This window comes from Brassica oleracea, chromosome C1 (genome assembly GCF_000695525.1).
Source record: "Brassica oleracea var. oleracea cultivar TO1000 chromosome C1, BOL, whole genome shotgun sequence".
Lineage (NCBI taxonomy): Eukaryota > Viridiplantae > Streptophyta > Magnoliopsida > Brassicales > Brassicaceae > Brassica > Brassica oleracea.
Window position 1 is genome coordinate 42,236,323 of NC_027748.1, and position 27,119 is coordinate 42,263,441.

The 27,119-nt window shown below is 36.1% G+C and overlaps 6 protein-coding genes across 6 annotated transcripts; 5 read left to right on the forward strand and 1 right to left on the reverse strand.

The window, feature by feature from the left end:
• The first annotated feature begins 714 nt into the window (after positions 1–714).
• Positions 715–5,856, forward strand: LOC106325099 (lon protease homolog 4, chloroplastic/mitochondrial). The gene is made up of 19 exons (XM_013763128.1): positions 715–1,078; positions 1,385–1,450; positions 1,638–1,835; positions 1,909–1,974; positions 2,047–2,088; positions 2,216–2,338; positions 2,430–2,528; positions 2,713–2,778; positions 2,877–2,963; positions 3,068–3,107; positions 3,185–3,356; positions 3,433–3,557; positions 3,629–3,759; positions 3,841–3,945; positions 4,033–4,146; positions 4,234–4,401; positions 4,509–4,610; positions 4,850–5,485; positions 5,581–5,856. The coding sequence occupies exons 1-19, from the start codon at positions 803–805 to the stop codon at positions 5,752–5,754; spliced, it is 2,790 nt and encodes a 929-aa protein (XP_013618582.1). The 5' UTR covers positions 715–802; the 3' UTR covers positions 5,755–5,856.
• Positions 5,857–8,456: 2,600 nt separating this feature from the next.
• On the forward strand, positions 8,457–11,263 carry LOC106340862 (lon protease homolog 1, mitochondrial-like). The gene is made up of 11 exons (XM_013779696.1): positions 8,457–8,514; positions 8,648–8,701; positions 8,818–8,989; positions 9,078–9,202; positions 9,278–9,408; positions 9,585–9,689; positions 9,767–9,880; positions 9,966–10,133; positions 10,220–10,321; positions 10,411–10,935; positions 11,018–11,263. Exons 1-11 carry the CDS (start codon positions 8,457–8,459, stop codon positions 11,261–11,263), a joined length of 1,800 nt encoding a protein of 599 aa, XP_013635150.1.
• Positions 11,264–14,893: 3,630 nt separating this feature from the next.
• Positions 14,894–15,461, forward strand: LOC106340873 (transcription factor bHLH150-like). Its single transcript, XM_013779708.1, has one exon. The coding sequence runs from the start codon at positions 14,949–14,951 to the stop codon at positions 15,459–15,461; it is 513 nt and encodes a 170-aa protein (XP_013635162.1). The 5' UTR covers positions 14,894–14,948.
• A 5,193-nt stretch (positions 15,462–20,654) lies between these two features.
• LOC106340891 (pectinesterase inhibitor) lies at positions 20,655–21,227 on the forward strand. Its single transcript, XM_013779729.1, has one exon. The coding sequence runs from the start codon at positions 20,655–20,657 to the stop codon at positions 21,225–21,227; it is 573 nt and encodes a 190-aa protein (XP_013635183.1).
• Positions 21,228–24,026: 2,799 nt separating this feature from the next.
• LOC106302911 (defensin-like protein 205) lies at positions 24,027–24,472 on the reverse strand. The gene is made up of 2 exons (XM_013739312.1): positions 24,406–24,472; positions 24,027–24,276 (listed from the first exon to the last, which is right to left on the reverse strand). The coding sequence occupies exons 1-2, from the start codon at positions 24,470–24,472 to the stop codon at positions 24,071–24,073; spliced, it is 273 nt and encodes a 90-aa protein (XP_013594766.1). The 3' UTR covers positions 24,027–24,070.
• Positions 24,473–25,095: 623 nt separating this feature from the next.
• Positions 25,096–25,565, forward strand: LOC106340901 (B3 domain-containing protein REM9-like). The gene is made up of 2 exons (XM_013779739.1): positions 25,096–25,158; positions 25,245–25,565. Exons 1-2 carry the CDS (start codon positions 25,096–25,098, stop codon positions 25,563–25,565), a joined length of 384 nt encoding a protein of 127 aa, XP_013635193.1.
• Positions 25,566–27,119: the final 1,554 nt, after the last annotated feature.

The window sequence follows — 27,119 nt, forward strand, 5'->3', positions numbered from 1 at the left end:
TAATTTTTTATTATATGGTTAATGTGATTGTTTATTTTTTTAATAATATAAAATTAAACAAAATGAAGAAGGATGCAAAAATTGTTATCAAATCTTTATTATTCATAATCATTAATTGCCATATATATGTAAATCATATTAGGTAATTTCGTAGCTTTTATTTAGGGAACGAATACACACTTCTTATATTTTAGGTTAATATAACGTTCTCTAGTGGACATTAAACAAATTATGACATAAAAGCCTTATTTTTTTCTTCGAACACAATTTTGAAAAAGTGAATAGTATTGTTTTCACAGTTGAATTATTTTGACTTTTAACTTACATATGGTTTTGAAAGCTTTCAAATCAACCATCGAACTGATACATGTCATTTTAATGTTTTTAGTGGAAAACTTACATTTTTGTAATCTAAATAGTTTTAGAGATTGGCGACTAGCGCTTGTCTGTTATGACTAAGACTAGAATATTTGCTTAGTTGTGTTCATCAGACCCGTTTACTTTGACTTTTACAGTACGGTTACTTGAAAGCAAATGTATCAACATAAAGCCCAAATATAACTATTTCCCCACTTTTAAGGCCCAAACTCTACCCGGTCCGGTTTGGTTTAAACAAAAACGACGTCGTCTCTATCTTTCCACTTTTGGATTTTCCCTTATTTTTTCCATTTCCTACTTTAAATACCTTTCAAGGGGGTTTATGAAGGGCTTTGACACCCTGTCTGCTTCTTGTCCCGTCTTCAGACACAATTCGTACGGTTTCTTGTCTCTCAGGGCAAAACCCTAACCCTAATTTCCCGTCATGCTCAAGCTCCTCTCTTCAACGACTCACACCATCCATCACGCGAACCCGTCTCGGGTCGGGTCAAACCCAATTAAGACTCCACTCTTCAAAGCACTGAGTCATCTAACCGGATGGAACCACGAGTTGGGTCGTCGTCGTGCTTTCTGCTCTAACAAAAGTGACGCCGCGGCCGATCCCAAGTCAGATGCGTCGAATCCCGAAGCTTCCGACACGAAATCGTCCTCTTCGGTTGTTGTCTCAACGACCACTACTAGCCTCGACGATTATCAAACGGTTTGTGTTAAAAAAAAAATTTCTTAAAGTTTACATTTTTATGACAGTTGAAGAGTTTTGTGATCATGGGTTTTGTTGAAAATGCATTTGAATATGCTTTAGATTTAGTCAGATCATATAGAGAATGCAATTCAATTAGCAAAAAAGAGGCAAAGGTACAACCTTTAATAGTTTTGTGATCATGGGTTTGTTGAAATGCATTTTCGTATGCTTTAGATTTAGTTAGATCACATAGAGAATGCAATTTAATTACCAAAAGGAGGTAAAGGTGGAACCTTTATTAGCTTTTGTGTTGTTTAATTACAGGTTATAGCATTGCCGTTGCCAAAAAAGCCTCTCTTTCCTGGGTTTTACATGCCAATCTATGTCAAGGTATGTTACAATGGGTCCAGATCTGAAATTTTTGAGGATATAAACATTTTTTAAGAATTTTAATTTTAAAAAAATTTAAAATTTTGGCCAATGTTTCATAAGGTTGTGTCCAGATCCGACCATGTTTTGCTGTCCACTAGGTTGGACTGTCTTTGATGTTTGTTGTCTCTGCTTTGTGTGTGTGTAGGATCGTAAATTAATTGAAGCTTTACAAGAGAGCATGCGGAGACAAACTCCATACGCAGGGGCTTTCCTTTTGAAGGATGACGAGGCTTCAGCTGATTCATCTTCATCTTCTACTACCTGTGAGACAGAGAATGTTCTAGACAAGTTTAAAGGCAAAGAGTTGCTTAACCGTATGCACGAAGTTGGCACACTTGCTCAGGTACCCTTCTCTTGATGCTGCACGTTTAGTCTCTGTTTGATAATGACTTTAACCAATTGCTAATTTTTTATAGATTTCAAGTATCCAAGGTGAGCAAGTCATCCTTATTGGCCGCAGACGTCTTCGTATAACAGAGATGGTAAGTAAAGACTTTAAAATTGTGTGTATACTTGTGTCATTGAGAAAACAATGTAATTTTTTTTTGTTACAGGTGAGTGAAGATCCTCTATCAGTTAAAGTTGAACATATAAAGGTGTGTGTTTCTGTTTCTGTTTCTGTTTCTGCCCTTTCCTTTTGTTATACAAGACATGTGGTTTCTGTTTCCTTTTGAAAATTTGTGAATCTTTGTTATGTGTGTGCCTTTGTTGTTTCTCCTGCAGAACAAGGCGTATGACAAGGACGATGATGTCATCAAGGCAACATACTTTGAAGTTATGTCGACACTTAGGGATGTCTTAAAGACAACTTCACTATGGAGAGATCAAGTTCGGACATATACTCAGGCATGTTGCTCTCTTCATATTTGGCACTGCTTAATACATGACAAAATTATCAACATCTCAGCTAATTTTTTTTTTTTTCCAATTTCTATAGCACATAGGTGACTTTAATTATCAGCATTTAGCCGATTTTGGAGCTGGGATCTCTGGTGCTAACAAACATGAAAATCAAGGAGTTCTTGAAGAACTGGATGTAAGTAGTTTCAATCTGTGTTCTAAAAATCTAGACATTCAAAATATCGGTGTATGCCTAATCAATAATATCATATTTCAAACATAAGTCTATTAATTTTACGTATTGAATTTGAGATTATTTCAAAAAAGGATGATATTTTTCACTATTAGTCAGCTTCTCATATTGGTTTTCTTCCATCCAGGTTCATAAACGTCTGGAGTTGACGCTAGATTTGTTAAAAAAAGAAGTGGAAGTTAACAAGATTCAGGTACTTCATCATGCCTTCACTTTCCATATTTTTTTTTGTAAATGGTTGTTTTAATCTAACAATGTATCCTCAACCATCACTTATGATTCATGTTTTAGGCATCCATAGCAAAAACTGTAGAAGAAAAATTTAGTGGTGAGCGGCGACAAATCGTGCTAAAGGAGCAGCTAAAGGCTATCAAAAAGGTTTATTCATCTCAGCCTCTCAAAAATCATGCCTGCTCTTTTTAATGATTTATAGTATATCAGTGTATCATTGGTTGATGACTTATTGAGTGTCACAAATGCAGGAGCTTGGGGTGGAGACAGATAGCAAATTTGCGTTTTCTGGTTAGTTCTACTATTCAGATATTTCACCAATGTGAATTCATGACGCAAATGTTGATACAGTCTATTGTTTTCTGCAGAAAAGTTCAAGGGAAGGATTGAAGTTATTAAAGACAAGATTCCAAAACATGTATTGAAAGTCATAGAAGAACATCTTACAAAACTGCAGCTTTTAGAACCAACTTCAAGCGAGTTTGATGTGACACTTAACTACCTTGATTGGTTGACCGTGTTGCCATGGGGAAACCTCAGGTTTTGCCATTGTGTAATTGATTTCTTCTTTTTTGCATTGATTGAGAAGACTCATCATTAAATTTGGTTTTTGCAGTGATGAGAATTTTGATGTCTTAAGAGCAGAAAGGATTCTTGACGAGGATCATTACGGTTTATCTGATGTAAAAGAAAGGATACTTGAGTTTATTGCTGTTGGAAGTCTCAGAGGCACTTCTCAAGGTCGTATCTGATTATACTCTTCTTTGCTGAAAAGATGTGAAACTGAAAGTTTGTTAAAATGTGTCAAACAGGGAAGATCATTTGTCTCTCTGGCCCTCCTGGAGTAGGAAAAACTAGCATAGGCCGTTCTATAGCACGTGCGCTTGACCGCAAGTTCTTCCGGTTCTCTGTTGGTGGACTATCTGATGTTGCCGAGATTAATGTATACTACATTGGCAAAGCTTTAAATTTGCTAAGCATAGATTTATAAATTATCATCTGTTCTCTTGTAAAATGTGTTCAGGGGCATCGTCGAACATACATTGGTGCCATGCCTGGAAAGCTTGTGCAGTGTCTAAAGACTGTTGGAACAGAGAATCCTATCATACTGATTGATGAGATTGATAAGGTAGCTCTTTTCTTAGTCTTTGACTTGGTTATAGAGTTACAGCTTGAAAAGTCTATTGCAATCATTGTCTATTGTTCTCCTTGGCAGCTTGGAAAGGGCCACTCTGGTGACCCAGCCAGTGCGTTGTTGGAGGTTATGGATCCAGAGCAGAATGCAAATTTTAGAGACCACTATCTAGATGTTACTATTGACTTATCCAAGGTTTGTTACCAATACTATTATTATACTTCTTTCATATGCAATACTACATTATTGGCAGTACTGTGTTTGACTCTTTTTTTTTTGCAGGTTTTATTTGTGTGCACAGCAAATGTGATAGATACGATTCCAAAGCCTCTGCTAGATAGAATGGAAGTGATTAGTCTCGCAGGGTATATTACTGATGAGAAGTTGCATATTGCTAGAGACTTTTTGGTGAAAAACACTTGCAGAGATTGTGGCATCAAGCCTGAACAGGTCCTCACTCTTAACCATTAGCTTCCTTTTTTTTTTACTTTTCCTTCATTATTTGAATGTGTTCTTGTTATGAGAGATTTTCTCAAAGTTGTTTATGTTCTTTCCAGGTTGATATGAGCGATGCAGCTCTTCTTTCATTGATAGAAAATTACTGCAGAGAAGCTGGTGTTAGAAATCTCCACAAACACATTGAGAAGATTTATCGTAAGGTAATGTTTTTACAAGAATTGAACATTGCACTGTTGGTCTCGGCCGGTTTTTCGTTCGTATATTTCGGTATTCGGCTCTAGAGATTTAGGAACTGTTCGGTTATTTACAAAATTCGTTTAAGTTTCGGTTCAGTTATTTTAGTTTTTGGATCGGTTTTGGTTATTTCGGTTCGATTCTTCGGTTCAGATAAATGTGCTTAGGCCTAGTTGTTTACTTGAGTATTTGATTTCTTTGGCAGATTGCACTTAAACTAGTACGCCAAAGAGCATCCACGGTAGTGCCTGCAGTTTCTGTTGATGTTACTGACACTGAAGATACTAAACCTTTGGCCAAGACCTCTGCAGAAGGATCCACTGTGTTGACAGATGAGTCAGCAACAAAGACTGAGCAGAGTGAAGTGGTAGCTGAAAAGGTTATGATTGAAGAATCAAACCTTGCTGATTACTTAGGCAAACCGGTTTTCCACTCAGACAAGATCTATGAAAAGACACCAGTAGGGGTTGTAATGGGTCTAGCTTGGACATCCATGGGTGGATCAACGTTGTACATAGAGACAACCTTTGTGGAAGAAGTAGAACGCAAAGGCCGTCTTCGTATAACGGGCCAGCTTGGGAGTGTGATGAAAGAAAGCGCACAGATAGCTCACACAGTCGCCAGAAGAATCATGCTTGAGAAAGAACCTGATAACCTCTTCTTGGCGAACTCAAAGCTTCATCTACATGTTCCTGAAGGAGCCACGCCAAAAGACGGTCCAAGCGCAGGCTGCACAATGATCACTTCCTTGCTATCACTTGCAATGAAGAAGCCTGTGAGGAAAGATCTTGCAATGACAGGAGAAGTCACTCTCACCGGTAGAATACTTCCAATAGGCGGAGTAAGTATCACTCACACAAGCTACAACAAGTACTATGTGAATAGCTTTACTAGTTTTTGTTAAGTTGATAAGTGGTATACTTAAACATCTCACAGGTTAAGGAGAAGACTATAGCTGCGAGAAGGAGTCAAGTGAAGATGATAATCTTTCCCGAGGCTAACCGTAAAGATTTTGATGAGCTTCCAGAAAACGTGAAAGAAGGGCTTGATGTTCACTTTGTCGATGAGTATGAGCAGATTTTCGAGCTAGCCTTTGGGTATGACCATTAGAAGAAGAAATTTGAGAAGTCTCACTCACTTGAGGTCTTTCCTTGTTGTTGTTGTATTTTTTTTTTTTTTTTGTCAAAAGTAAAAACTTTATCAATTAAAAACATCGAGATTATGAGATATTATTAATTTATAAAATTATTAGTTACAAAAAGAAATTTATAAGCTGACAAATGAAAACAAAATTTTTCCTTTTTTTTTTTTTTATTTTTTTTTTTTTTTTGTCAAAAGTAAAAACTTTATCAATTAAAAACATCGAGATTATGAGATATTATTAATTTATAAAATTATTAGTTACAAAAAGAAATTTATAAGCTGACAAATGAAAACAAAAAGAAATTTATAAGTTTACATATTTTAAATATATTTAAATACAAAATAAGAAAAATAAATGTTTTCATGATTTATTTTTTGTAAAGATATCTCCAATGAAACACTATTATTTTCTCTATAATCTACACTAAAATAGAGTTAAATATATTATAGACTAATTTTATTATATATAATGGAATATAGAGAAATGTTATATTTTTACTCTATATTCGAAATGAAAAACTGATATTCTTCTATATTTTATTTTATAAAAGAGTAATTTTATTATAAACCATCGGAGCAAAAATTATTCTATAATAAATTTATTCTATTTTAATATAAATTATAGAAGAAAAAATAAAGTTGCAAGGTAGTCTACCAGAAATTTCATTCAAAGTTAGATATTCATCGAAATTGAATTCATTAGAGATGATTCAGACATCAATGCATGATCCGCCACTTTGTTCTGATCACCTCGATACAATTCAGAACTGAAAATTATTAATTTATTATATTTATCAAGTTTTTATTTATAAACATTTTTAATTTTAGCAAAAAACACAACTTTTTGATAAAAATATTTAAATTTATTTATTTATAGAGTTTATAACATATATGTCACTGACTTTTTACCCAAAAAAATTGCAAGATATGTCACTGATTTCAAACTTTTATTCCTACCAAAAGATTAAATAAATGGCTTATTTGTGTACTAACTATAAAAAAGGGAAATTGATTTTCTAGAGAGAGAGAAGAGAGATATAGGAAGAGAAAGTTGGAGAAATAGTATGTTTTTAGTTATTTAGCAAATTTGGTTTTTTTTTGTGGTTATAGGCTCCAATTTCTGATTACGGCGGAAGGCGCTAGGACTGTCGAACATGTATCCTCTCCTCTTATGGCGGAAGCGTTAGCTATGAGGGAAGCAATGCAAGAAGCAAGTGCCCTAATAGATCAGGTCTAAATAGATCGCGTTCGCTCCTAAGAGATTCCCTGCAGGAGTATCAACAATAAGAAAAAAAAGATTTCAAACAGCGGACTTCGCTCCGCTGCTCTGCTCGCTCTGACGATTCTACATACCGGCCGAAAGAGACTGAGCCCAGGCGAAGCCAATCACGAGGAGAGGATTTCTTACTCGACTAAAAGGAGAGAGTAGCAGAATACCATTAAGAGAAATATCCCATTAGTGCTGCTCTTTCCATTCTATGACGATGGATCTTGGGAATGATTCGGGGGATCCCGGACCGGAGTGATCGTTCTCGAAATGAATTAAGTAAGGGCGCTATGTTCAGATTCTGAACCAAAGCACTAGTTGAGGTCTGAAAGCCTTATGAGCAGAAGTAATAAATACTGTTGTTGTTGTAAATGAGATAAAACACTTAATAAACTCTGAGGGTCCTCCCTGAAAGAGAGATATAATCGATATATGTTCTTTGAAGTTAATAATTGAAACCTGTTATAAACTTCATCTGTAGTACCAACGAGGTAGCCACCACTAATCAGAAATAGGAAGATAAGCACCATCTTCAACCATACTTCTGAGCCATTGTAAACTAGAGACTGTTGTCATTTTTGAACTGAATCCGTGACATGAGTGGAGGAGAAAAGTTGGCAGGAAAGCAAGAAGAAATCCAAGTGGCCAGCTGAAGTGGAATTGGATTATTAAATCCGGTTAAGCTCCGTCTCGGAACCTTGTGGGTTAGGAGTAAAGCAGCAAAGTGCACATCCTTTCTCAACGTCTGGTTTTGTACCGACTCTCAGGAGCTCGCTAGAGCTATCAACTCGAAGACATATCCGATGGAGTTTTCCGGAGTTCTCATGGATATCGAGCTACTATCTTCTTCTTTCGTTTTTTACTATGTTTCTTTTATTGGTCGCGAACTTAATGGGGTTGCCGACGCTCTTGCGAAATCGGCTCTCGATAGCTGTGTCTCGACTTTGTAGTGAACTCTCCGTTTAGATATATGAATCAGTTTGGTGACAAAAAAAAAGAGGCTCCAATTTCTCTTAATAAAAATAAAACGGTTCTTATAGATATTAATTCGGTTTTTTTTGGATTAAACAAAAGAGAGTAATTACATGAGTTTCTAACTTTCGTAAGCCAGGAGATTCTTGTAATACTTAATTTTTTTTTCTTTTTCTGAAAGCTTTTTTATTAACTTTACGGGAATATTTCCTTTAAATTTCACAATACACGTGCGTCATCGGATGACACGCTTCGTTATCCTTTTCCTTAAAAAAATTCCTTTTTATGGGACAAATTTTAGGAATATATCCTTTAAATATTGAAACCTGGTTGACCAAAAAAAAACATTAAAACCTAAGGAGTTGGATTGTCGTATAAATACGTATGTCTAATCCATCATAAAAGCATTCCAAAGCAAAACACAACATAGATGAAGATAATCAGCTCCAAAAACTACACCGCTACTCCAAATACTTGGATGAATAAAGGTATTCGACTCACTTTCGATAAATCATGATTACATTAACGTTTTTTTATAAAATTCCCACTGGTTTACTGATTTGCTTATACTGATCAACAACAAACTATTTAAAATTCATTAAAATAATTATTCTCTTACAGAACGTGTCTCACAAGTCACAGAAGAAGAGATGCATGACGAATCGTTATTTTCTGGTTAGTAACTTAGTATACTACAATATAAATATTTCCGAAAATGTATTGTTCAGAGAGATTCAAAAATTTAGATTCCACCACTGATTCAGTTTCTATAATTTTCTTGTAATCTACAGAAGTGATTAGGATAAGGATTGAACCAATTAAAGAAAAGATTCCAAAACATGTACTAAAAGTCATAGAAGAAGAGCTTGAAAAACTGGTTATGTTAGAATCTAGTTCAAGCGAATTCACGCATACTTATGACTACCTTGACTGGTTGACCATACTGCCTTGGGGAAATTTCAGGTTTGCCTTTTGCTTCATCATGTCTTAAGAGTTATAACCCTGTGATTGAAAAGTCTCATTAATAACCATATTTATTTGGTTTTTGCAGTGATGAGAATTTTGATGTCTTACGAGCAGAAAAGATTCTTGATAATGATCATTACGGATTATCTCATGTAAAAGAAAGAATCCTAGAGTTTATTGCTGTGAGAAGACTCAAAGGCACTTCAAAAGGTCTCGTATCTTTGCCTTTCTAATTCACTCTGGTTTGCTAAAAAAGTCTAAATTGAAATTTAATGTGTCAAACAGGGAAGGTCATATGTCTCTCAGGGCCACCGGGAGTAGGTAAAACTAGCATTGGCCGTGCTATAGCACGTGCTCTTGGCCGCAAGTTCTTCCGGTTCTCCGTTGGAGGACTATCTGACGTTGACGAGATTAAGGTATGCTATTAGACGACAAGTTAAATTCGGGTTTATCATTGGATTCCAATTTAATTAAAATTTATTACCTATAAGTGAATTGACTCTTACCCTTTATATATTAATTATTCACTAATTCTCCAAACTACCGATGTGAGACTTTCATTCATTTGTTAACACTCATATACATCGTTTAGGGGCTTCGTCGATCATATGATAATGCATTGCCTGGAAAGATGGTGAACTGTCTAAAGAGCGTGGGAACATTAAACCCTCTTGTTATGATCGATGAGATTGATAAGGTAGCTTATCTTGTTACCATTTGAAATATACCTTCTTGAAAGTATATTGCAATAAATGTATACTTTTCCTTTGGCAGCTTGGAAAGCGCCAGTCTGATGATCCAGCCAATGCGTTGTTGGAGATTCTGGATCCAGAGCAGAATGCATATTTTCGAGACCACTATCTAGATGTTACTATCGACTTATCCAAGGTTTTTAACCCTATACTATATAATATTCTTTTTTGATATACAATGTTCTGTGTTTTGACGTATGTTATATACTAATTCCATGCAGGTCTTATTTGTATGCACAGCAAATGTGGTAGATATGATTCCGGAACCTCTGCTAGACAGAATGGAGGTGATTAATATCTCAGGGTATATCACTGATGATAAGATGCATATTGCTAGAGACCATTTGCTGAAAACCACATGCATGGAATGTGGCATCAAGCCTGAACAGGTTTCACTCACAACCACTTGTCCATATGTTTTGTATGTGTTCATGTTTATAAGAGATTTACTCAATTTGTTTTCTACTTTTGTCAGGTTGTTGTGAGCGATGCAGCTCTTCGTTCGTTGATTGAAAATTACTGCAGAGAACCAGGAGTTAGAAATCTCCAGAAGCATATTGAGAAGATTTACCGTAAGGTAGGTTTACAAGTTCACTGAACAGTACAAAGTGATTACTTGTGTCCCAAGAAACCATAATCATTTGATATATATTTTTTTTTTGGCAGATTGCTCTGAAGCTAGTACGAGAAGGGGCATCCGCGGAAACTCCTGAGGTTTCGGTTAAAAAGTTTATGATTGATGAATCAAACCTTGCAGATTATGTAGGCAAGCCAGAGTTATATGCAGACAAGATCTATGAACAGACACCAGTGGGGGTTGTAATGGGTCTTTCTACGAAATCCACGGGTGGCTCAACACTGTACATAGAGACAACCTCTGTAGAAGAAGGAGAAGGCAAAGGTGGTCTTCATATAACGGGTCAGCTTGGGGATGTGATGAAAGAAAGCGCAGAGATAGCTCACACAGTTGCTAGAAGAATCATGCTCGAGAAAGAACCCAAGAACCTCTTCTTTGCGAACTCCAAGCTTCATTTACATGTTCCTGAAGGAGCCACGCCAAAAGACGGTCCAAGCGCAGGCTGCACAATGATCACTTCCTTTCTATCACTTGCCATGAAGAAGCCTGTGAGGAAGGATCTTACAATGACAGGAGAAGTCACTCTGACTGGTAGAATACTTCCAATAGGTGGAGTAAGTCACACGCTACCAATACTAATGTTAGAGCTTTCTAGTTTCTGTTAAGTTGAAAACTAACGCACAAAATCTCACATAGGTTAAGGAGAAGACTATAGCTGCAAGACGGAGTCAAGTGAAGATGATGATCTTCCCTGAGGGTAACCGTAGAGATTTTGATGAGCTCGCGTGCAACTTGAAAGAAGGGCTTGATGTTCATTTTGTCGATGAGTATGAGCAGATTTTTGAGCTAGCCTTTGGGTATAATATGGGGTCTCCTCCGTTGAATTTTAGAAGAAGTCTGACAAGCTTCATGTGGGATTTACTTAGTGGTTGTTTTCTATAGTAATATATCATTGATACTTAAATTCTTTAGGCTGATCTTCCTTTAACTCTTACTTGCCACAAGATTAAATGTAATATTCTTTAGTATACTATTACTACTAATCAGGAGAATTTATTTCCGGAGCCCCGGTTTGACTTGGTTTGATGCATTGGATCGAGTCTTTATAATCTGGGAGACAGAGCTGTAGTTTCTCTAAGTCCCATTCGCAAGTTTCAGGCAGCATTAGGTCTGATACCTTCAGTTTAACTTGGCAGCATTAGGTCTGATAACAGAGCCGAGGAAGAATATTACATTTAATCAAATGCTATTATTATTTATATACTTTATACCACTTCAGTTTAACTTGGCAGCAAAAAGAAAAACATGAACCTGCTTTGATAAAATAGTATTTGATTTATCATGTTTTTAAAAAAAATTGATTAATCATGTTGTCTATGACATGTGCTTTCTATATATCCTTTTAGAAATTTCTCGAATCTATAACCCTTGTCATGTGTGTTTTTGTTATTTCTTTGCATGATAGATTCTTTGTTTCTACTATATATATATTGTTCAGTGAGATTATAACTTTCTGATGCACCACTGATTCATGACGCCTAACTTACTATTGTATTAAGAGTTATAACTTAGAGGTTGATGTATACCTAGGCATATAAACCGAGAACCAAACCGAAAAACGAACCCGACACAGAATCACTGGCTCACATATTTCATCATGTGGTAAGAAAAAGAAAATATAATGGTAAGGAAATCAAGAGTTGGAAGATGAGCTTGAAAATATTAAAGAAAACATGTCACAATTGCAAAGAGTAAGAAGAGATACTTGTTCACTTTATTCTAAAGATTGTTAGTTAAATGCTAGCTCGAAAATCTGCTCATATTCATCGACGAAATGAACATCAAGACCCTCTTTCACATTTTCCGGGAGCTCATCAAATTCTCTCCGGTTAGCCTCTGGATATATTATGGTCTTCAACTGACTCCGTCTTGCCCCCATAGTCTTGTCCTTCACCTGAGAAAGAATGTATTATATATTACAAGTGACTAAAAAATAACTAGAAAGACTAGTACTCTAATTAATTTTAGTGTTATGAGATTTACATGGCCAATTTGAAAAATTCCACCCGTTGGAGTTATTTCTCCGGACATTGCAAGATTCTTCCTAACAGATTTATTCATGGCAAGTGATAGCAAGGAAGTGCATATCGTGCAGCCTGCGCTTGCACCGTCAGATGTAGGCATATATACATAGACCTTGGAATTGGTAAAGAAAGTGTTCCCGGGTTGTTTCCGGAGAAGGATTCTTTGGGCGACTTCGTAAGCTATACAAGCGCTTTCGTCCGTCTCCATCCCAACCTGGCCGATTACATTAATGCTGCATATGCCTTCTTCACTTTCCTCGACAAGCATTGTCTTCACGTACCATGCTAAGCCATCTATGAACGCTGTAGCTTGACCTTCTACGTACCCCTTAGCTAGACCAATAGCAAACCCTACGGGGGTCTGCTCATACAAAACTTGTTTCCCAACATAACTTGCTAGGTTGATTGCTTTATACATCACCGTTTTATCTGCTTCACTGACGTCAATCTGGTACCCTTGACCATTTATAAAATGGACCTTTGAATCCTTAAAGTACTTTAGGAGTTCTGAGTCAGTATTGGCCAAGGGTTTAGCATCAAAAACAACTGAAGGCACTTCAAGGTATACTCTTTTTCCTGCTACTCTAATAACAATCTGCTAGAAAGGTCAATGTTTTCAGATTCTTGGGACTCAAGTAAACAAATATCAAGGATAGGTGCATGCGGTGCCTCAATCAGACCAATTTGGAAACGATACCACACCAATCTTTCAATGCATTCAATGATTATCAAAACTTTTCCACAGCCAAACAAGTAATTTAGAAGACTTACCGTTAAGGGATATTGGAAACTTGGGTGAACCGCTGGAGAAGACTCTAGCTCGGCATCCATTGTAGTGAGCTGACTCGTTTTGGCTTTCAATCTATCAAAGTCATCTTTAACTAATGTTATTTGTTTCACTTCTATAAAGCCAAAAAAAAAAAAAACCCTAGATAACTTAAAAATCACAACAATTCGTCTTTATCTTGCTCCTTTTTTTCTGCTTCAAATTTTTATCCCACTCTATCTATAAATACTAGTCGAAGTTAATTTGCAAAGTATATTACATAGAAAATAAAAATAAAAATAAAAACAATTGGGAAAGTAAGAGGCACACTGAAACGATATCGTAATGCGATGTAAGATTACAAAGTTAAAAAAAAAAAAAAGATTACAAAGTTTCAAATGTATTCATGAAAACCATCATCTCTAAAAAGAATGTCTAACATCGAAAGTTTAAAAGACTAGTATTAATATAGAAATTTGAGTCAGTTAACTAATAACCGAATTGAAATTTATAAAATATAACATGTTCGAAGATCCAAAGCTCTACACCTCAAACAGGAACCATCAAGGCTCATCGTCCTTCAGCACCGTTTCTAAAGCCAATCATGATAACCAATCAAAGAAGAAACAAAAAGGAGGGAGTTCAACATACATATTCCTTCCGTTTTTGTCTAAATAATGTGTTAGAATTTTTTGTTTCAAAATATATGATGTTTTAAATTTTTATGCAAAACTTAATGTTATTTGTTTTTTATGACTGTATTTATTATGATGCATGACTTTTTTTTTTTGTAAAAATGCATGATTTTATTGGTTAAATTAGTTATAGTTAAATTATTTAAACATCACATGTTTTGAAACAGAATAAAATATAGATAGTAATACTGTATATTACGATTTCAACATATTATACATTTAACCAATTGTTAAGTGCCGTCAGAAAAATATTTCTCAGTAGCATTGACCTAAACTAGTTAGTGAATTTAAATTAAAGTTGGACATCATTATTCGATACTTGCATTTTACTCATGACTTGACATGTACTCACTTTTAAACACTTAGCGTTGACAAGATGAATGATAAGTCAACAAATTTCACTAATTACAAAAACAAACCAAAGGTCAAATATTGTTTTATTTTTGATACTTACTCCCATTACTCGTTATTTACTAAATAATATTTGTTTTGGCAAAATAATAAACCTCATACTTTAAAATATCAAAACCCAAGTTTACCGTTAACCTTGCCAACATATATAGCATCAAAATAAAATGGAACATAAATAAAATAGAGGAACAATGAATTTCATGTGGTCTTCAATATTATAGACGCTTATTTTCATTTTGGTCTACTTCTTTGAGAATTCATATGGTTTCTAGATATTAAATTTAGGATGTGTGTATCTTTTTATATGTAATTATATGTTTACCTAACAAACAATCAATAGACAAATATTTAATTGGGTAAATAACAAACTAAGTCAAGTAGTTTTCAAGTATCAATTTTTTTGCAAGTATTCAAGCAAGTCAAATACAAATAGATAACGTAATTATCTGTGTACTGTGTAGCGTAATCAGATGATATATTAGAGGTAACATTTTTACTAAATTATTGTTGTTAATTGGTCTTACATATACAAAAACATGATGAACTTGTACAAATGTTATATATATAGATTCCTCCAATGACTGAATTATTATATCAAGAAATAAGAAAGAGCTCTCGACTTGTTCCTCAGAAGATTCAATAATATCGAACTTCTTGAAGAACGTTAAAGAATGAATCATTCAACGTCGTCGTCGGAGGTAGAAGGGACTGAAACAATCCCTTTTGGCCGGAGACTGCAAAGAGGAGGGCAGAGAGTTTTCGCTCCAAAGCTTTTGGAGGCTCTTCGTCGATCAAGAAGAAGCACGGAAGATCCGGCGAGACATCTTAGTCGCAGATGGAGAGCCACGGCAGCGCAGAAGGTTTATTCCTTAAGACTCTATTATGCTCTCCGGCGTTCTCGGCGGAGCGCAACGGTTCGGGACACGGCCGACAAAGTGCTCGCGGCAACGGCTCGTGGAACGACTTGGTGGAGCCGAGCCATATTGGTGAGCCGGTACGGGAGGAGTCTGCGCCTGCACAAGCATTCAAAGCCGGCTTCGGCGGTTAGGAGAGGTGGAGGGAGGAGGAGGAAGTTGTCGGTGGTGGGATATCGTGTCCGGGCGTTAGGTGGGTTGGTGCCGGGTTGCCGGAGAACGGCGTTACCAGAGCTTTTAAACGAGACGGCGGATTACATAGTGATGTAGCTCAACCTTTGGTCGCAAGCAATCCACACGAGACTACCAACGTTCACAACTCCTCTTCCACATAGGAATTTCCTTTTAAGTTTAAGACGGTTTTAACTTTCCTTTTAGGTGTTTTCGTTTTCCTTTTAGAAAGAGGAGTTAACTAAATCCTCCTAGGTTTATGCTTTTCGTTGTTAGTATTTAAAGGGTCTTAATCTTGCTTGTAGAGACCACGATTTGATTAATAAAGAAATCTAAGTTTTAGGTTTTAAAAGAGCTTTTCAAAAGGCACTGCGAAGAGTATTCGCGCCCTATCTTTCGGTAACTAAACCAGCAGGCCAGGATGATCATCAACTTCGACGTTCCAATCGTCCTAATGCCTTACGTTGTTACACTTGTGGCGAAGCAGGGCATCGACATACAGCTTGTCCTCATGCAACACGACGAGGTTTGATTATAGAGGAAGCAACCCGTCAGTCCCCTTCCATCTCCCGTGATACCAAAAACGTTGAAGTCTTTATTCTGCTCCTATGAAGCGTTTCGATCCGAACTCCACGAAGAAGGCATGGCGTTTGCGTTGGTTACTACTCCCGCCCCTCCGTCTTTTCCGTCACCAATCAGCAACGACATTGAATCACCAATCAGGGAACGATTCTATCTTTGTCGTTGTTGACAGATTCTCCAAGATGGCTCGATTTGTTCCGTGTAAGAAGACCTCTGATGCTGTCAATATCGCGGTCCTGTTCTTCCGCGAGATTTATAAACTGCACGGTATGCCTCTGTCGATTGTCTCCGACCATGATTCGAGATTTATTGTTCACTTTTGGCGATCATTGTGGAAACTGCTGGGCACTAGCTTGGATATGAGTTCGGCGTATCACCCGCAGACGGATGGCCAGACCGAAGTCACTAATAGTTCTCTTGCGGACTTACTTCGGTGCTTAGTTGGTGACAACATTAAGAGTTGGGATAGCAAGCTTTGTCAGGCCGAGTTCGCGCATAACCATGCCTTCAATTGCAGTTTGGATTTTTGTCCTTTTCAAGTGGTGTTTGGTGTTATTCTGCGTGCTCCCCTCGATCTTACAACGCTCCCGGACTTGACTCGCACTCATGGTGAAGCGGCCGACTTTGTTACTGACTTGCAGGATGTTCATCGTCTTGCTCTTAAACATTTGGCAGCCTCTGCAGCTCGTTACAAAAGTGATGCAGATAAGAAAAGGCGCGAGCTTATATTCCAACCAGGGGATTTGGTGTGGGTCGTCCTCACCAAGGATCGTTTCCCAGCACAGGAATATAACAAACTCAAGTCACGTAAGATTGGACCACTGGCAATTCTCGAACGTATTAATCCTAATGCATATCTTGTTCAGCTGCCTTCTCACATGCGCACGTCGGACGTTTTCAACGTTAAACATATCTTCGCTTATCATGGGGATAATGACACTTCAGATTCGTGGTCGAATCCTTCCAACCCGGCGGGACCTGATGCAGCTCAACCTTTGGTCGCAAGCAATCCACACGAGACTACCAACGTTCACAACTCCTCTTCCACATAGGAATTTCCTTTTAAGTTTAAGACGGTTTTAACTTTCCTTTTAGGTGTTTTCGTTTTCCTTTTAGAAAGAGGAGTTAACTAAATCCTCCTAGGTTTATGCTTTTCGTTGTTAGTATTTAAAGGGTCTTAATCTTGCTTGTAGAGACCACGATTTGATTAATAAAGAGTTCTAAGTCTTAGGTTTTAAAAGAGCTTTGCAAAAGACACTGTGAAGAGTATTCGCGCTCTATCCTTCTTGTTTTCGAATTACCTTCGAACACAAGCAACCGATTTCGAGATCAACCCTTGATCTTTGAATCATATAGCTTCCGCCCTCCATCACATAGCGGGGCTGGAAATGCAGGTCCCAGGCATGACGGTTCTAACGAAGATTCTGTCTGAGTTTCAGCCGTCCGTTAAACTCGGCTCAGCTTTATAGCCGATTGCATGAGCCGTTGGTGTGTATTATTTGTTTTGGTTATTCTTTTACGCATTTATAATCCGAATGTTTCATAATGTATTTAATCAAGTGTTTGCAATGGGGAAAAATGTCAAAAATCATCACGAGTTGGACGAATATATTGCGTATTTTTGTTGTTGTTCAAACTGTTTCGATGTCATTTCATACTTTTGTGAGTTGTAAGTATTTGCTTAAAAATGAAATTTGGACACCATAAATGGCTCAATGCTAATCTTCATGGCAACTTTGTAGTTAATATTTAGCAAAAAAAGTTTCTAGTCAATATTTACTACGCACAATGCTGTTTGTCGAGAAGAGGGAAATAAATACACACGTTAACATTGACAAGAAATGTTACCTTCAAAACGAGTTATTCTTGGGTTCACCCCCTAGGGTGAACCTTTAGATTCACCAACCAATAGAAAATTATCATTTTAAATTTAGTATCTTTTAATTAAGGAAACCAAATAACTTGGCAAATTATATTATTTTTTCAAAATAAAATTTAAAAATAAATAAAAATAATATATAAAAAACAAATTTAAAAAAAAAAAATGTTGTCAACAAAACACTAAACCCTAAACTCTAATACTAAACCCTAAACTCAAATCCTAAACCCTAAATCCTTGGGTAAACCCTAAATCCTTGGGTAAACCCCTAAACCCTTGGAAAAACACTAAACATTTGGATAAATTCTAAATTATAAATCTTAAACACTAAACTCTAAATCTTAAAAATAAATATTTTTTTTAAATAATCTTTTTTTAGAACTATTGTTATTTTTATTTATTTAATTTTTTATTTTTTATTTTAAAAGCATAATATAATTTGGCAAGTTATTTTGTTTCCTTAATTAAAAGATACTAGATCTAAAATGACAACTTTCTATTGGTTGGTGAACCTAAAGAAAAAGTCCTTCAAAACGAAGCCCAAAAATAAATAATAAAAGCCTGATTCGTAATAAAAAGGAACTTCTTTATGACACGTGGCAACAGATATATCCCCTTTAAAGCAAGTAGTTATGAACAAACTTAACTGACACATCTTCATCTTCTTGCTTACTCGTTCAAGAATGGAAAATAAAGATAGCGAGGATTCTCCCACGACGGCTCCACCACTGAGCTCGAATATGCCCATGGATCCGTCAGGCTCCACCGCTTCTCTTCCGCTTCGTCCGTCGAGTTCCAACGTTACTCCGCCTCCCACCGCGAATCTTTTATTCGGTTCACCACTCAGCTCAGCCGCGTCTCTTCCTCTTGGTCCGTCGAGTTCAGCCGTTACTCCGCCTTCCACCGCGAATCTTCTATTCGGTTCACCAATCAGCTCAGCCGCGGCTCTTCCGCTTGGTCCGTCGAGTTCCAACGTTACTCCGCCTTCCACCGCGAATCTTTTATTCGGTTCAACACTCAGATCAGCCGTTTCTCTTCCGCTTGGTCCGTCGAGTTCAACCGTTACTCCGCCTTCCACCGCGAATCTTTTGTTCGGTTCATCACTCAGCTCAGCCGCGGCGAGTTCCACCGTTACTCCAACTTCCGACGTAGATCTTTCATTGGGCTTGAATCTGCCAGCAGCTGCGTCTAGTTCTCTGGGCCAGTATCTTTCGTCGGGAACGCAGGTACTTACTAGTATGACTCAATTTGCTCTGTCTCGTTTTATGTGGCCATTGAATAGAATAGTTTATATTTTCGTTGACTTACAAAGTGAGTGTTTCTTATAACTTGTAGTAGTAGTTTTTTTTTTTTTTATCTTTAAATTGTGTTTAAAGAACAAGCAAGGTCTTACACGTGTAAATTCAGGATGCAAGTTCGTCTAGAAACGTGCCTAGAAAAAAGAGACCTATTCATTTTCCAATGACGAGGATCAATATTGGGAACTGGACCCAAACTGCTGCCAGCTCTAGGGATCTTATTGCCAAATGCCACTTTCTTTCAAAGCAGTTCGTGTGGGAGATTATATATCAGCGAGGTGGTAACAGATACTGGATTAAGGAAACAGGTTAAGAAGATGGAGATTGACTGGGACAGTGTGCTATCTTTTAAAGCCGAACATGATTGCTTTCAAATCGAGGTATGGTATGTTTACAAAAAAAGTTGTTACGTTCTTTTAAAACTAGGACCTTATGTGTGTGTGTTTGCAGTTGAGCAGGCCACCACGTTTCCGTACAGAGAAAAAAGATTACCAGGATATAGGAGTATGGAAACACATCGACCATTTCGCGGAAGATCATCCGTCTTCTACGTGCAGGTTTGTTTTGTTTACCCTCACTTCACTATGTTCATTTTATTTGGTTTTGTTACTCATTTGATTAACATTCATTTTATTTTTTTAGGAGGCATTCACTGTTTTTTGATCCTCAAGTTTTGAAGACCAACATTGACAAGATACTAGAGGATGCTTTCTGGTCAAATATAAAGAGTGTCCACTTCCCCACACTACCTAGCTTGTTGTTCTCTGTGGAAGACCAAAACTTACTTGGACCACAAGGTAACCAAGAAGCAGATACACAAGCAGGTGAGAAAAGGACATTCGATCAGATTTCATGATCATGTTTGCTGTTCTGCGCTTTCTAGAAATATAGCTCGGCTTTCAAGAGAAAAACATTGTTACAAATTTGCTGTGTAAAAACAGAAGACTTTTTCAGACCCATTTTGGATGTAGTTCTCTTATTTTTACTCTATGGTTCTTACTCCTTTACAGAGGGCCATAACTCACATGAGTTTTGATCATTTTGATTATCTTGCTTTGATGCTTCTGATACAAACAAATAAGACAAGACCTCGTTGAGTCTACTCAAAAAGATTCCTACGTAGATAATAACAAATAGTGAACTTCTTTGAATCATGAAATGCATAATCTTCATCCACACATATATATACAAAGGACTATTCTTCAAAGATCCAAAATAAACAAAGGTCTTTCAGGTCAAAGTCTTCCGGTCAAGTGTTGTTCTAATTAATGCACACAAAAAAAAAAAGAAACTTATTTACTCCTAACAAAATTGATTAATAACGCACCATTCTTCTAACAGTTTAAGCTACATAATGAATTGGGACAGCAATTCATTAAAACAAGAGTTACATTTACACTATAGTATATATTGATAGAGGATTCTACTATAATCCTCCAAATTATTCATTCATATTATAATAACACTAAACCACCATATTCGTATTTAACATTTAGAAAAACATACACTGATCCTTCACATCTAAGCCAAGCAATGGGTATATCTTGCATCACAAGAAACACATATTCAATCCTCCCTCTTCAACTTCTTCTGATTCTTATCATCACCCCTTCATCATTTTCCTTTACTCCCACAGACAACGTCACGAAAGAAACCCTCAACAAACTCTGCTCAAAATCAATCCTTTACAATCGTCGCTTTTGCGTCAAATGGCTAACCGCTCATAATAGAACGACCTCGATGAACATCCGTGGCCTTATGGAGCTTGCAGCCGAAAAAGCTCAAGCGTTTGGTCAGGAAAACCTAGATCTGATGGACCTCTTTGCAAAAATCTCAGGTAATGACAAGCAGTTCAAGAACGCTTGCGTTGAATGTGTGAATGGCTATGGCACAGCGATCAAAGAGCTTGAAGTAGCTAAAGATTTTTTGAGAAATAACTCGTTCCAACAAGCATATAACGCTGCTTACAAAGCACTTGATTATGCATATGTATGCAAAGATCAGTTCGAAGGACCTTCTAATGAGCCGCCTTTTGTTTTGAATCGCAGTGTGAAGTTTATCGAAATGTGTCACATTGTTAGATTTTTCACTAGTCTTTTCAATTAAATTTATATATGATTCACATGCGAAAGAGAGGATAATAATAATAACTCAATAAGAGATTTTGTATCCAAGCAGTTTCTTTGCATAGAGATATATATTTTTTACAACATATGTATGTCGTTAAAACCAAAATCATAACCTTATAAGATTTAAATGAGAATAAAAATATACATCAATAAAAGGTTAGATATGATAAAGATCATTTCACAGTTATCACACGACTGTAAGCTGCGTTTACAAATATACCGGTCGAATCAGTCTCCAAAGTATTCTAGTAACCGTTCATACATTTTTCGAATGAAGTAACGTTCATACATTAAGACTTGGTAAAGGATAAATTAAGTTTAAATCTTAAACATATATAACAGTATTTGCTTTTCATTCTTGCGTTTTGGAGATATATAACCGTAAAACTTCGTGGTTCAATAAGTCAAAAAAAAAACGTGGTTCAATTGATTGGAGCATATATTATAGACTCAAATTTGGTGCCGTACAGATCAAGGAACCTATCCAAGCATTGCTTCGCGGCTTCTTCATCGAATCCAAAATTGGTAGCTAGACTCAGCAATAGATCTTGTCCCTTCATATTCGAGAGGCGGATCCTCAACTTCGGCAACGGAAGCTGCGAGTTTTCTTCCACGACGGCGATTCGAAGAGGCCTACGCGCAATTGACCTTGTCAGCTACGTTTTCCCGCTATTTTTTAAACGTTGCCGTTTATTCTCCATTGGATGGGCTTTGAGGCCCTTTGAGGCCCAACTATCTCTTTTTCAAACCCAGCTTAAACGATAGGTGTGAGTCCATTAATAACCCGGTATCATGGATCATGGTTTACCTTTCTTGGTTCAGTTGATCTCTTTTAAATGTCTAGGTGAGGGTTTTATTTATTTTTTATTTTTTTTTAGGTGAGGGTTTTAGACATAAGAAAAAACATCGATGAAGGTCTTTCCAGATATTGTTGTAAAGATGAGGACACTTTATCTTGGCTAGCTGGCTGTATGGGTTGGAAAGGGAAAAATAAAAAAGTCTGGTCCCAACTTTTCAATTTATTGGGGGCAAAAGTTTAAAACTCAGCGGTGTTTGTGAAGCAACTCTTGCAGTTTTCCTATGGATATTTGATACTCATCCGTTCCCGAAAGTAATATTTTCGAAAGCGTTCACGCTTTTTAAGAATTCAATAAATGTTTATATTTTAATTTTTTTTTACTTCACCAATGAAATTTAATCAATTCAAATATTTTCATTTAATGTTTCTTAAAAGTATAAAAAAATACCTTAAACATATAGAAAATCTATCTTTGTGGAACAGGTAAAAAATCTAAAACATCTTGCTTTCGGGAACCGAAGGGAATATTTCCCTAGATATATAGAGGACATTTGGTCCCGTTAATAGGTTAATAGCTCGGGCCATGTCCAATTGTCCACTTGGTTCTTGAGCAAGCTCCACTACTCAATAAAGTCATATCTTTCTCCCCTTTTGTTTTGTTTTATTTTTTTTAACTTTTTTGTAACAGTTATTTTGTTTTATTTATTAAAAGAGTAATAATAATACTAATGATAATAATAACAATAATGAATGTAGAGAAAACAAATTAGTGTATACTCATACAAGAGCAACAAGTATTTCGATATATTTTTTGTATATCTCCATTATCCTGAATCCTTCATGTTACTTCTCGGAAAATAAGTTGATACAATTAGGGTAGAAAATCAATCATAATATGCATGCATAATTGCATATGGTTGTAGGTGGCTACCATGTAAGAATATTGAGAAAGCAAGAGAAATTGATTGAAATACCATAAATTAGCACCAAATTTCAAAATACATTTAATCAATTTATGATTTAATGATTATTCTTAGGGTTAAAGGGTGAAGTTGGTTTATAATTTTTTTTATAAATGATTATTAAACATTTAAATTGATTTAAAAGAGTCAGTTTAGTCTTTTCATCCTAAATTTAGGATATTTGTGAAAATGATTACTTTTTATAAGTAAATTTGGAAAGTTGTATTAAGTTTGTGGTTAAATTAGAATTTCTCCAGAAAGAGATGACAAAAAAAAATTCCTCCAGAAAGTGATCGTTACCTCTATCTTACTTAAGGTAAGCTTATTTAATTACCAAGTGAATTATTGGTGATGGTGATGCATGCATGTTAATGTTTGTTCTTCCATTTTGTATGACATTTAGTTATTTAAAATTTAATCATGATTTCTTATTTTGGTAATCGACGTAGATACAAAAGTTAGTGTCCAAACTAAGAAGATTTTCATCACCAAACAATTTATAAAATCGGAATGTCGCCATAATTTTTGTTAAAGATTATTAGTCTCGTCAAATATATGTTTAGTTATCATCAATGTACGTATAATAGACTAAAAGCTCAAAAAGAAAAGAAAAGAACAACTAGCATGTTTTACTAAAGAGTTTTGTTGCTAGGATGATTTTATTAAAGATTTTAGGTGATTAATATCTAGCTATAGCTGATTTGATACGTTGATATTGTGAACGTACATAAAACATCAAAAGGCGAATTTTCTTTCGTCAGCCATCAAAAGACGAATATATGTTTTGATCTAATCACGTGGTTAAAAATTACGTAGATAAACACACAAAAACAACTTTATTATTGCCCAAATCGAAATAACATGCAAAACCAACTTTATTATTACTCAAATCGAAATAACATACAACGTAGACGTAGAGGGAAGCAAACTCATCAGCTTCGTCCTACGTACTATTTTATTTTATTTTTTAAAAAAGGAAACAACGCTCACACATACACTTAAATCCATCATAACCACCACGCTTACATTTTTACTTTTTTAATTCGATACTTCATCAGTTTAATAACGACCGTAGCAGTGGCATTGATCGTCGTGGTCATTTGTCAAATGCACTCCGTGGTGGTGATCATGATCCTCACACTCTCCTCTGCATGACTCGTGGTAATGCTCAGCGCATTTGGCTTCACAATAGCTTTCACTACATGGGTACGCCAATATAGCTTCGCCTAAATACTTCGTACATGTCGCCTCGCTGTTTGGGATTTCTACATATAATGAACATTCATTCAGTTTATAGGAATTGAGAGACACATGTTTTTAGATTCATATATATATATATGTATAAATGTATGCATGCACATAAATTTTTTGAGAAAAATTAGAGCCAAAATTACCGGCCGAAATGAATAAGACAACGAGCAAAAGAGTGGTGAAGTAGATGGAACTGATGGTCTTTGCCATTTCTGTAGCTATTGCTTCTTCTTTCTACTCCTAGTTAATTGATTCTTTCTGTATTTAGAAACTTGGGTGATACTAAGAGCGTCCGCAACCGGGGTCCTTGGCGTTTAATCATAGGTTAGGAAGATTATAATAATAGTTGTTTGGTTAATAGGAGTAGGGATTGATACGTTATTAAGGATTTTTAAGACTTGATCCTTAGGGTACGTGGCATGTTTTGAATGGATGGAAGAGATTTCGGTTTGGTTACGCGTAAAACACTGGTCATTCTCGACCGAAGCAGGAAAAAAAAGTCCCAACGAAGAAAGGCGATTGCTCTCTCGACGAAGCGAAGGCGAATCCCGCGACAACAGACGGCTATTCCCGCGGCGAACGACGGCGATTTGTCTCCGTCGACTGAACAAGGTAGATTCATCGATATATATTAGTTTGCATGTTCAATCGATATCGTTTCAACTTAGGGTTCGAACACAATTTGGGGGTTTGTTGCGTTTGTAATTAGGGTTTTAATTCTAATTTTGGGCTTAGCATCAATTTCAAGTTCTTCTGGTTTGAAATTAGGATTTCAAAAGGAGTTGGGAATCAATTCAATACTGATATTGTTTACATTCGTTTCTTGTTTGCAGATGGCGAATCCACATGAACCTCATTTCTTTAAGCCGCTGCTTCCTGGTTTCCAAAGTGGCGTCGTTAGAACCTCACTCTCTCTATTTGTTTACATGCGTTTCTTGATTAGATGTATTTCTTGTTTGATTAACTTTGCCTTTTCTTGTAGACAATACCACTTGCCTTCTTCTCAAAGCACATAGAAGGGAAGACGAACCAGAAAACATGGAAACTAAGATCAGACGCTTCAGATCAAACTTGGGAAGTGATACAAGAAGACAGGACACTCACCAGAGGTTGGAAAGATTTCACCACAGCACATGACCTTCAAATCGGTGACCTTGTCATCTTCAAACACGAAGGAGACATGGTGTTTCATGTCACTCCTTTTGGTCCTAGCTGTTGTGAGATTCAGTATACACATCCTCACATCATCAAGGAAGAAGCCGACGCGGGTGATGCTGATGACAATGAGATTAGTAAGTCTTGACGTGGAAACTTGTTTTTTTATTTCAGGAGGAACAGAGGCAATGTCTTCCGTCTCTTTAGCTTGTGTCTCTTTAGCTACGTATCTCGGACTTGTTTAGAGCTTCTATCCTCTTGTTTTCCTTGCTACAATGTACTTGTATGATCAGTTCAGTTTAGACTCAAGTTCTTGTGTTTCTCGAGTATCAACTTACTTTTATAAGTTTAAATCTTTTTCCTCTACTCTTGTAAGTTTAAATCTGTTTAGCTAACTACAATCTTGCTTCTCTTCATTCTCTTCTCTTTTATCTTTTGTTTAGTTAATCTCAATCTGTTTAGGATCTTCCCGCTCAAATTCACGAATGTGTGATCACACTTCTCAGTTTTAAAGCACTACAAACTACGATTTCAGTTTTAAAAACAAAATTTCAATTTCAGTTTAAAAAAAAATTAATAATATTTTTTTTTCTATAAGGATCCATCTTCGGGAACACCATTGGACGACCATTTTTTATTCGAATCCGTAACTATTCAAACAAAAACCAAAATATTACTAAAATATTCTTAAGGATTCAATGGTGAGGTTCACCATTGCATATGCTCTAATGAATGGGGGTTGTAGTCTATTTATAGTAAAAATATAGTTGACTTTTGTTACCCTATTTGCAACGTCGCGGTTTCATTCTTACATATATGTGGCCTGTAAGGCACATTTATTGGCTTGCATACTACCGTTTTAAAGTCCAATTGCTAAATCCTCTCAAAGCTTTCTACTAGGAGTTTGAGAAAGAAATTATAAAAGGTTGAGATACATAAAATGAATCCGGATAAAGAAGTATCATGCATGATCAGATTGTTCGCAGGAAACTTCTCCGGTGGGTTTTCGGTGAACAAAATTGTTTTTGAAGGGTTCGGGAGGATGTAGAGAAGAAGTAGAACTGAAAAGGTAGAAGAAGAATTTTGTTGGCTATGTGATTTTTCCTCATTGTAACGAGCATGGGTATGGAAATGGTCAAAAAAATAAGATATGCTGCCAAACTTTTGTTTTATTGGGAACTAGGGGGGTGTCCGCGCTTAGCGCGGAATATTGTTTTATTGTTGTTAAAAGTATGATTTTTTGGATAATGTAATTATGTGATCATTTTTATTTGTTAAGAATGTTATTTGGTGTTTTTATTGTGTTATGTAGTAGTAATAGTGATATGTTAATATATTTTGTCTTTGCTTTTTTAATAATGTGTTTTGTCTGTATAGTATTTGTTAGCAGTGAAGTGAACCTCTAATATAAAAATATATTGAATTTCAATAACTTTGCATTTATGCATTTGTTGATTCTAAGATTTACGGTTTCAGCGTCAAAATTTTCTTTTAATTTTTTTTATATTTTTGAACATTATAACTTTCAAGATGTTTTCGTTTTTTTCCCATATTTTAACATTGAGCCTTCAACATCTATGTATTTTCTTTACGTTTCTGGTATGCGGTGTTTCTCATCATCACCAAAAAAGACTCACCTCATGCTCTTGTTCTTTATCGCCTTCTTCACCTTGAGATTTCTGGTATTTATTGTAGATCGGGT

What these genes read in the sequence shown, in the direction of transcription:
- LOC106325099 (XM_013763128.1), top strand. Translation starts at nt 803, where the DNA reads ATGCTCAAGCTCCTCTCTTCAACGACTCACACCATCCATCACGCGAAC. An exon ending in ACATGCCAATCTATGTCAAG is followed by an intron (nt 1,451 to 1,637) that starts GTATGTTACAAT and finishes GTGTGTGTGTAG; the next exon opens with GATCGTAAATTAATTGAAGC. An exon ending in CTGATGTTGCCGAGATTAAT is followed by an intron (nt 3,760 to 3,840) that starts GTATACTACATT and finishes AAATGTGTTCAG; the next exon opens with GGGCATCGTCGAACATACAT.
- LOC106340862 (XM_013779696.1), top strand. Translation starts at nt 8,457, where the DNA reads ATGAAGATAATCAGCTCCAAAAACTACACCGCTACTCCAAATACTTGG. An exon ending in TGATCGATGAGATTGATAAG is followed by an intron (nt 9,690 to 9,766) that starts GTAGCTTATCTT and finishes TTCCTTTGGCAG; the next exon opens with CTTGGAAAGCGCCAGTCTGA. An exon ending in GTGGCATCAAGCCTGAACAG is followed by an intron (nt 10,134 to 10,219) that starts GTTTCACTCACA and finishes TACTTTTGTCAG; the next exon opens with GTTGTTGTGAGCGATGCAGC.
- LOC106340873 (XM_013779708.1), top strand. Translation starts at nt 14,949, where the DNA reads ATGAATCATTCAACGTCGTCGTCGGAGGTAGAAGGGACTGAAACAATC.
- LOC106340891 (XM_013779729.1), top strand. Translation starts at nt 20,655, where the DNA reads ATGGGTATATCTTGCATCACAAGAAACACATATTCAATCCTCCCTCTT.
- LOC106302911 (XM_013739312.1), bottom strand. Translation starts at nt 24,472, where the DNA reads ATGGCAAAGACCATCAGTTCCATCTACTTCACCACTCTTTTGCTCGTT. An exon ending in TGTCTTATTCATTTCGGCCG is followed by an intron (nt 24,277 to 24,405) that starts GTAATTTTGGCT and finishes CATTATATGTAG; the next exon opens with AAATCCCAAACAGCGAGGCG.
- LOC106340901 (XM_013779739.1), top strand. Translation starts at nt 25,096, where the DNA reads ATGGCGAATCCACATGAACCTCATTTCTTTAAGCCGCTGCTTCCTGGT. An exon ending in CTGGTTTCCAAAGTGGCGTC is followed by an intron (nt 25,159 to 25,244) that starts GTTAGAACCTCA and finishes CTTTTCTTGTAG; the next exon opens with ACAATACCACTTGCCTTCTT.